We start from the raw sequence: 10,244 nt of genomic DNA, 5'->3' as shown, positions 1-10,244 counted from the left end.
TGTGCCTGGGGTAAGTTGCTCACTCTTCTCAACCCAGTCCCTCCCTGTGAGGGGTATGACTGTCTCAGTGATAGTCCATCTCTGTAATATTCCATATCTAACACTCCTGTGCTTCCTTCCAGAACCAGGGGAAAGCTAGCTTTGGCCCCAGAAGGCTCTAATGAATGCCCTATTGTGGCTTATCAAACGTTAACTCTCAAGCCATACTGCATGAACCCTAGGCTGAAATTCACCCCCTATTGTGCTCCTTAAACTACTGTCAGTTCCATCATCCAATATGGCTCACTAGAAGGGCTTTCCTGGTAGCCCAGACAGTAAGGAATCCCCCTGCAATGTGGGAGACCTGGGTTGAATCCCTGGGTTGGGAAAATCCCCTGGAGGAGGGCATGGCTACCCATCCTAGGATACTTGCTTGGAGAATCCCCATGGACAGAGGAGGCTGGCAGGGTGCAATTTATGGGGTTGCAAAGAGTTGGACACGACTGAGCAACTAAGGGCACAGGGCAGAAGAGTTTGCACAAGTACATTTCTTTCTTTCTCACAGCATGCCAATACAGGAGACAGGTTCGATCCCTGGATCAGGAAGATCCCACAGGCCACAGACCAACTAAGTCCAAGTGCCACAGCTATTGAGCCTTTTGTAGAAATGTTTCTCATAATACCATGGTGGGACTGTAAAAATACCCTGATTTAGATGCACATTCTCTCCAGTCTTTACGTGTAGGTTAACAAAATGTTCAATTCTCCCCCACCCACTTGGAAAGTACAAAGCTCTTTCCTCCCTGATTTCATACTCTGCTCGGTCTCACCAAAGGATCTCATTCAGGCAGAATTCAATCGACTCCTTCCGCTGCAGATTCTACTCCTCCTTTTCAGTCATTCCTCAAAGAGACAGAACAGGAGCCCTGAGGCAGTTCCAGAAATGTTTCCTGCAGGACCCTCCCCCCAGACTCTGCCCTCACCCCTCCTTACAGACTTGGAGGTACCCAGGAACATAGCTCTGTCTGGGGCAACTTAGGTCCACAGGGCTGTTGACCACACAGCTGGGAATGAAAGAGAAAAGGTGGGAGAAAAGATCCAGTGGAGAGAGGCAGCCAGAGTGATCAGGTGTTTTTGTTTTGTGTTTCTAAGGCTTCAACCCCGCTTTTACAATATCGCCACTGTCTTTCTCTCCCACGTCTCAGATAACTCGTAAGGGAGTCAGGAAAAAGTTGCTCAGATGTGTTGTGTCAGGAATAAGTTACAGCCCAGTTATATGGAACAGGCTGTGGTTCAGACACTAGGGTCACAGTTGATCACATTTGTTTGGCCAAAAAGACTTAGGGCCTCAGCAATGGAGAACATTTCTAATTGTGCCGCCTTAGAAGCAGAGAAGGTGGAAGAGAATCAAAAGTCAAAATGTCCTTTAAAAAGAAGAACATTAAAATGTTGTGTGCAGCCTGGATGGGAGGGGAGTTTGGGGGTGAGTGGATACATGTATATGTATGCCTGAATCCTTTTGCTGTCTACTTGAAACTATCACATTGCTAATTGGCTATACCCCCAATATAAAATGTTTGTAAAAAATAAAATGAAATAGAAAGAACAGGTGGCACTAGTGCTGAAGCATCTCCCTGCCAATGCAGGAGAAACAAGAAACCTGGGTTCAGTCCCTGGCTTGGGAAGATCCCCTGGAGGCGGGCATGGCAACCTGCTCCAGTATTCTTGCCTGGAAAACCCCCTGGACAGAGGAGCCTGGAGGGCTACATTCACGGGGCAGAAAAGAGTCAGACACGACTGAGTGACTCAGCACACAAAATCGAACACTACTAATGGAAAATGCCCCCTTGGAGATGTTAAGAGATACCAAGAGTTTCTTCCAAGCTGTAAACGCCTGAACTCTGTTGGAGCAGGAAATGGCAGGAGGGAGTAGTCTGGAAAGAGTCCGTGGGCCTTGGGAACGTAGCTACCCTGCTTTGACTGCACCTGCAGCCTCAAGCGTAGAACCACGAGACATTGCCCCAGCTTAGACCTCCTGGAGCCAGCCAAACCCGGGGGGCAGTGCTGTGACGCCCTGAGAGTCCTAAGGGAAGTCTCTGAGCCACGCTTGTCTCTTGCTTTCAGATCGATGCCCTGACGGAAGTGGTGGCCGCTGTGAAAGGGAAGGTTGAAGTGTACCTGGATGGTGGGATCCGGACTGGCAACGATGTGCTGAAGGCTCTAGCCCTTGGGGCTAAGTGCGTTTTTGTGGGGAGACCCATCCTGTGGGGTCTTGCCTGCAAGGTGAGAGTGGTAAAATGAAAACCAACTGGAAGGCACCCCACTTCTCATTTGTTTCCATGTGCTTCTGTGGTTTCACCGCCAAGTTTAACCAGTTTTGGGGGTGCCACAGATCCTGAAGGACAGTGACGCCTCACCTGCCCCTCCACACTTCTTCCATAGCATACTGTAAATTTTCAAGAGCTCTCAGCCCCACCTTTTTCCTCTTTGCTTTCCTTTATTCCCAACATAGTTCAAATTTCACAGATAGCCCCCATCCTCCCCACCACAGCTCTGAGCTACTTAGAAATATTTTTTAATGTTTATTTACTTTGCTGCGCCAGGTCTTAGTTGCATCACGCAGGATCTTCAGTTTTGTTGCGGCATATGGGTTCTTTAGTGGAGGCACACGAACTCTTAGTCAAGGTGTATGGGATCTAGTTTCCTGACCAAGGATGAAACCCAGGCCCCCTGCATTGACAGCACGGAGTCTTCACCCCTGGACCACCAGGAAAGTCCCCGCACTTAGTATTGAAACTCAGCCTGTGGTCTCGATGTTCCTTCACGCCGCTTTGTGTGTCTTCTTTTCTCTGTCTTGTGAGCAGGGTGAACATGGTGTTAAGGAAGTTTTGGACATTTTAAAAAATGAATTCCACACTTCCATGACGCTGACAGGTAAGCTTTTACCATGCTTTTCCTAACTCAGAGCTGAAAGCAGGCTGTCTAAAGAAGAGACGCTCGGGCCCTTCCTTCTCACTTGCCTCCCCCAAACCCAGAGAGAGCACAGAGGAAATGCCCGAGACAAAAGTGGAGTGAAGGTGTTAGTCGCTCGTCGTGTCTGACCCTTCGTGACCCCCTGGACTGTAAACCCGCCAGGTTCCTCTGTCCCTGGGATTTCCCAGGCGAGAACATTGGAGTGGGCAGCCATTTCCTTCTCCAAGGGATCTTCCCGACCCAGGGATTGAACTGAGGTCTCCTGCATTACTGGCAGATTCTCTACCATCTGAGCCAGTCAAGCACAAACTCAGAATGGGATACAAAAGCAAATGCAGTTTCAGATTGTGGTAGAGAAGGTCCCATTTCACTTTGGCCTGCTCAGATCCCATCAGACTTGTCAGATGTAGTTCTAGGGGTGATCTTTAAGTAAGATTCATGGATTGTGAAGAGTAGAGAAATTAAGTCACAGGGAAAGCATGGAGGCACTGGGGAGGTAGAAGCAAGCAGGATGACAGAACACCGAGAAGGAGAAACATCATCCTGCGTAACCACAGGCAGCAAGACAAACTTGAATGTCTCAAAGTTACACACAGGCAGGTATCAGGCAAAAACGAGGTAACTGTAAAGCAGTACTCAGAAAAACTTGTATGTGTTCAGCAAATCCCTGTGATCACTGGAATCCAGGGATCCTGTGAAATAGTGATTCTTGGCTCATGATGGTAACTTCCTTCTTCAGAATCATTTGGTTTGGGGGTGGGGGGTGGCTTATCTTTTTTTCTCATTGGCACAGTGATGCAGGGTTGGTGTTGGAGGTGTTCAGTACTCAGGGATCAAGGATGCTAAATGTCCTAAAACGCTTGGAGCTATCTCCTAGAAAATTGGCCTGCCCAAAGCCAGTCATCGGTAGCTCTGTCTCTGCTTGCCTTTGTCTGCTGTAGATGGTAACAGATTGTAATGTGAGAGGCAGACAAGATAAACCCAAATAAGACCTCCATTCATGCCTCAACTCTAAAATTTGGTAATAACAGAAACTTCCTCCAGAAGTAACAAAATAATGAATCAAGAGCTCTGAAGTAGAGTCAGGACCATTTTTGTGGCATTGACTTATTTCCACAGATGATGCTACCAAGTGTCTGCCATCTGCCAGGCACAAGGCAAGGTGTCCAGGTCTTTCCTAGTCTGGTTTTCATCAACTATTTAGACAAGTATCTTGTACTCAGCATCCAAGCTACATAGTATTCACTGGGGCTGTGAACTCAGCCTTTTGGGCTTAAGTAGTTTAAGCTAGAAAACTTAGACCAGCATTAATGCCAGTCCCTTTCAACTGAGTAGATTAATAGGAAAAAAACTAGGGGAGTGGATTAAGGCATCAAGGACCAGGACTGTCCATTTAGGGCCAATGCCTATGAAGATAAGTCAATAAATAAATAACCCAAGGTTACCAAGTCTCTCCCGTGAGGTCGAGGAGGGCACAAGTGTGAATAGATATCGTGTTGATGTCTTTTGCCCTTGGAAGGGAGAGAGATGGAAAGACCTATGAGTTTCTGCAGGTTCCAAGAGATTGAGGTGACTTTTCTTGCTCCCCCAAATATTTTCTCCTGTCTCTGTGACATTATGTCTGAACTTTTAAAACAGAAGCCTGGTGGGGGAATTCACAATAACAAAGCTTTTTTATTCCACCAAAAGTTTGTACTTAACAACCATTGGGATGGAAATAGAGGCTGGAAAATCTTTTTCTGAAACAAAGGGTAGAGAGCACTCTTTTTAAATGGGGTCAGGAAAAAAAGAAAGAAAAAATAGGATGATGAATACTTTTATGCCTAATACTTTTATGCCTTTTTATATTCCTTTCCTTCTAATTGTTCTCCAATGAGAATGTGTTGTTTACATGCAGAGAAAAATGACTAATCAATAACCAAATGTGGGATGGGCAGGAGGGTTTGGGGAAGAAGGGAAAGCAGAGAAAACCCAAGCTGAAGGGCACCCCTCAGCATTCTCTGTGGGTATCGGTCCCGCAGGAAAGACTCCCCAAGCTGATCCCTGGGGAAAAGGGGGTCTCAGGTGAGGAGGGCTGTGTTTTCGGTGGAACTCACTCAAATAGAAAATCATAATGTGAAACCCCACAGAGTTTCACTTTCAGTTCAGTTCAGTCGCTCAGTCAAGTCCGACTCTTTGCAACCCCGTGAACCACAGCACGCCAGGCCTCCCTGTCCATCACCAACTCCCACAGTCCACCCAAACCCATGTCCATTGAGTCAGTGATGCCATCCAACCATCTCATCCTCTGTCGTCCCCTTCTCCTCCTGCCCTCAATCTTTCCCAGAATCAGGGTCTTTTCAAATGAGTCAGCTCTTCGCATCAGGTGGCCAAAGTATTGGAGTTTCAGCTTCAACATCAGTCCTTCCAATGAACACCAAGGACTGATTTGGTTGGATCTCCTTGCAGTCCGAGATCGGATGGACTGGTTGGATCTCCTTGCAGTCCAAGATTAGCCCTTCCCAGCACAATGCATGTAAGATGCTTGACACAAAACCAGCACCCAGGAGGTGATCAGTCAGTATGACTTCTGTATCCTAAACCTCCTGGAAATGTGTGACATTTGTCCTCTGTGACCTTGTGACAGCACAGCCCTGAGAAGAGTACCCTATTTGCACTATTGTGAAATGAAACTAAGCTTAGAAATCATCTTTTCCTAATTGTGAGACCATATGCCAAAACTGTATGTATAGGAAGTTACAATCCCAGTTTGTCTTGGAAAACAAAACTGTGCACATATAAATCATGTGTGCACAGACCTCACTTAGGTCTCATCTCTTGTAAGGGATAGGGGCTGAAACAGAAGATTCAACAGAGGCTGAATCTTCTTGAGTTTTATTGCTCAAAATTACCACTTTGTTTTAATTTAGCCAGTGTTTTAGTGTGAATATCTACCTAATTTGCAGTAATGAAGAGAAAACCTAGGCAGGAATACATTGTAATTATGAATTCATTGTTAAACCTTTAGTGAACCTCTACCAAGAACAAGGCAGTGTCCCTGGTACCATGTGGACCAAGACTCCATCTGATGAGCTTATACTGATAAGCAGAACAAGTACACAAATAGCACCAGGGCTTAAATGGGAACCGATGCTTCAAAGTGTCTCAAAATGGTATCACACACTTTGATGCAACTACTGAGACATTTTTGCATAGTTTAAATATTTATTTCTACTACAATGTATCAGCAGTTTCTATTCTGGCATCTCTGTGCTCCTTGAGGAAGTCTACCCTCCCCAAAGCTGCACTATTCTGTCTGCCCCGTGGAAACCCCGAGCTGTCAAAATCATTGTCACTTCTGATGAGAGCACCTCTGGCTCCAAATTCCTGCTTCTGCTGACTTAGTTCATTTTATGAATTATTTATGCATCCCTCACCTGTCATTCCTGTCACCTATCATCAACACCAGGGGCTTCCCTGGTGGTTCAGTAGTCAGGTGTATTCACTGCACAAAAACTGACTTTTCAAAAGGCTGAAATACTGCTTTTAAGTTTTTTACCATGCCATTTCGCCATGGATGTTTTAAAAGAGGATGCAAGCACAGGCTCACAAAACAATTCCCAATGTAATCAGAATTATGTGATATGTTCTGTATATATAACATTTTATCAGGGTGAGGACAAGGGTCAAGGCTTGTTTCTATCCCCATGGTGGAGTGGTGACTGGGGTTTCAGAGAAATGAGCTTTTAAACTACTTTTTTTTTTTTAGGTTGCCGATCAGTTGCTGAGATCAATCAGGACCTGATCCAGTTCTCCAGGTTGTAAAGAAAGAGAGCCGATGGCCTGACTGCAGAGTTTGCCCATAGGAGGAAGACAAAATCACAATAGGGTGTGTGATGCCCTCTTGCCTCAGTCCCATCCTGGCCAGCAGCTTATCTCTTGCCTGAGTCCCATCCTGGCCAGCAGCTTATTCCTGCACCCACAACCACTCCACCCCAAATCCCTCATCTTCCTCAAATATGCCAATGCTCTTCTTTGCCTCACTGCCTTGTATATGTTGCTCTCTTGCCCGAAATCCTCCTCTGACAGCAGAGATCTTAAAAGAGCAGATCAGCAATGGCTGAAATAGCTAGTGATTAAAACTATTTGAATATACTATGTTTCTACGAAATAAGTATGGAAATATGTACCCAAGAACAGAAGAGCTATACCTATAAAATATTCCTCAACAAAAATCATACTCCTATCTGTAGACAACAGAGAAATAATATAGTTAAAAACATAAGCTTTGGAGTCATACAGACAGGATTTCCAGGACTGTTACTGAGACTTGAGAATGTTTTTCGATCTCTGTTCTTCCATGTCTTTGTGTATAAAATGAGGTTTATAATACCTAGCCTATGAGGTTGGGAGAAAGATTAAGAGAGATAACATACATAAAGTTCAGAGCACAATGCTTAGCCCCTAAGTTTAAGAAAGAGTAGCTTTTGGACTTCCCTAGTGGTCCAGTGGTTAAGACTTCACCTTCTAATGTAGGGGGTGTGGGTTCAAGCTATGGTGGGGGAATTAAGTTACCATATGCTGCAGGATGTGGCCAAAAATTAAAATACATAAATAAAACTTGAAAAATTCCTCTTAAAAAATAAAGAGCTAGTAGCTTTTATGATTATTATTTGGCAAATTCCTATTTATCTTTTAGTATCTTGTTCAAATATCACCTATTCTTACCTGGCTACTTGCTAAAGGTTTCCTATTGTGCTTTGCACATTATACTATTACAATCCTTATTATAATGTGTTATGTTTATTGGTCTCTCTCCATAAATAGACTTTACATGTCTCTGAGCAAGAAACTATATGCTTGGTACTGGGTTTGGCATATAGCAGCATCTCAATAAACATTTGTAGGATGGATAGATAGGTGTATGGACTGTAAAGGGTGAAAGGAGAGATGGGAAAATGAAAATGCCCTATCAGAGTAAAGACTCCCCAGACCAGCAGTCAGCAAGAATAGACTTCTAGAGCAGGGGCACTTGGCTGAATAAGGTCTGACACTTGAAGACATTAAGTAAGTTAAGGATAAATTCCCGATATCCTAAATAAATATTGATAATTTTATAACTGGTGCTCATGTTCTATCTTGGTCCTTGTTATAGTCTGTTTTCTATACAACAGTCATTGACATTTTTAAGTACAAGCAAATCCTACTAGTTTAGTGCTTAATTCAGTTGCTCAGTCATGTCCTACTCTTTGCAACCCCATGGACTGTAGCATGCCAGCCTTTCTTGTCCATCACCAACTCCCAGAGCTTGCTCAAACTCATGTCCATTGAGTTGGTGATGCCATCCAACCATCTCCTTCTCTGTTGTCCCCTTCTCATGCCTTCAACCTTTCCCAGCATCGGGGTCCTTTCTAATGAGTGGGCTCTTCGTATCAGGTGGCCAAAGTATTGGAGCTTCAGCCTCAGCATCAGTCCCTCCAATGATTATTCAGGACTGATTTCCTTTAGGATTGACTGGTTTGATTTCCTTGCAGTCCAAGGGACACTCAAGAGTCTTCTCCAACAACACAGTTTGAAAGCATCAATTCTTCAGCGCTCAGCTTTCTTTATGGTCCAACTCTCACACCCATACAGGATTACTGGAAAAACCATAGCTTTGACTAGACAAACCTTTGCTGGCAAAGTAATGTCTCTGCTTTTTAATACACTGTCTAGGTTTGTCATAGCTTTTCTTTCAAGGAGCAAGCATCTTTTAATTTCATGGCTGCAGTCACCATCTCCAGTGATTTTGGAGTCCAAGAAAATAAAGTGTGTCACTGTTTCCATTGTTTCCCCATCTACTTGTCATGAAATGATGGGACTGGATGCCATGATCTCTGATAGGCAAATCCTATACCTCATCTGTTTAAGGCTTTTCTATGGCTTCCTATTCCATTCAGTACCAATTCTACACTGAGCATCAGCTCTCCAGGAGATTGCATGATCTGGTTTTTCCTGATTCTTCCCTCAGCCTTCACTCTCCCCTTCCCTCATCATGCCTTAGCCAAAACACATCCTTTCTATTCCTTTTTTAAAATTTTATTTTTATTTCTAATTGGAGGATAATCACTTTACAATGGTTGGTTTCTGCTGTATGACAAAGTAGATCAGCTATAAATATGCTCATATCCCCTCACTCTTGAACCTCCCTCCCACCCACTCCCACCCCATCCCACCCATCTAGGTCATCACTGAGCACAAGGCTGAGCTCCCTGTGCTATATAGCAGCTTCCCACTAGCTGTCTATTTTACACATGGTAATGTATGTATTTCAGTGCTGCTCTCTCAGTTCTTCCCACCTTCTCCTTCCCCCTCTGTGCCCACAAGTCCGTTCTCTACATCTGCATCTCTCTTTCTTAAATAAGTAAAACTCTTGCCTCTGGACTTTCATCCTTATTATTCCCTCTACATAAAATGTCCTTCCCCATCCTCTTCCCATGAATGGCTCTTTCCCTATAGTTAGATCTCAGCTTAGCTCAGACAGTAAAGAATCTGCCTTCAATGCAGGAGACCTGAGTTCAATCCTTGGGTTGGGAAGATTCAAGTTGGGAAGATTTCCCTGCAGAAGGGAATGGCAACCCACTCCAGTATTCTTGCCTGGAGAATCCCAAGGACAGAGGAGTCAGGCAGGCTACAGTCCATGGGGTTGTAAAGAGTCGAATAAGACTGAGCGACTAACTACACTTAAATGTCACCACCCCAATCAGATGAGAGTTCCCTGACCATCCCATCTAGAATAGTCTCTCCTTTACTCATCACATCACCCTGTGTTTTTGCCTCCCAGCACTTAATACATTGGCAATTAACTTATCCTTTGTTTATTGCTCATCTGAACTAGCATAGCACCCTTAATCAGCTGTAGTCACCTCTTCATTCCCAGAGCATGAACCAGGCCCAGCTCCATGGAAGGCTTTCAGTAAATATGTGTTAAATGAATTAATCCAAAAAGACAAAGCTGGATCAAACTGCGTTGCCACATATGGAGAAATACAGTGGTCCCAGAGGGAACACAGTTAGTTAGCAACAGAAAGAAGCTGAATCAATCACTATCTAAGCCAACAGACACAGAAAGTCTCCTATCAGTACTAGGCCAACACTTTTCTGCATGAACTCCTGCCATAACAAAGGTCCTCTGTTGCCCAGCTCATTGCATATAACCAGGATCAAGGGAACATTAGATAGCATGGGAAAGACAGAAAGAGAAAGCAGTCCTGTGGTAGCCTCCCTGATAATAACTCTTAACACTCTAACAATCTGCCTACCCAAAGGTATGG

General features: G+C 44.5%; 1 protein-coding gene across 3 annotated transcripts in view; it reads left to right on the top strand.

Annotated features, from left to right (window-relative positions):
• The window catches only part of HAO2 (hydroxyacid oxidase 2), a 29,952-nt gene extending 21,901 nt beyond the window's left edge, over positions 1 to 8,051 (top strand). For 2 of the 3 annotated variants that reach the window (XM_040230927.1, XM_040230926.1), the window contains 3 exons: positions 2,104 to 2,262; positions 2,844 to 2,913; positions 6,701 to 7,724. In XM_040230927.1, the coding sequence (XP_040086861.1) occupies positions 2,104 to 2,262; positions 2,844 to 2,913; positions 6,701 to 6,756 (285 nt within the window). In that variant the 3' untranslated portion in view covers positions 6,757 to 7,724. Of the gene's footprint in view, positions 1 to 2,103; positions 2,263 to 2,843; positions 2,914 to 6,700 lie in introns of all 3 variants that reach the window. The other variant, XM_040230925.1, reaches the window with a different exon arrangement.
• Positions 8,052 to 10,244: the final 2,193 nt, after the last annotated feature.

The sequence above is a fragment of the Oryx dammah genome, unplaced genomic scaffold, assembly GCF_014754425.2.
Source record: "Oryx dammah isolate SB20612 unplaced genomic scaffold, SCBI_Odam_1.1 HiC_scaffold_28, whole genome shotgun sequence".
Lineage (NCBI taxonomy): Eukaryota > Metazoa > Chordata > Mammalia > Artiodactyla > Bovidae > Oryx > Oryx dammah.
This window is presented reverse-complemented; position numbering and strand designations above follow the sequence as displayed.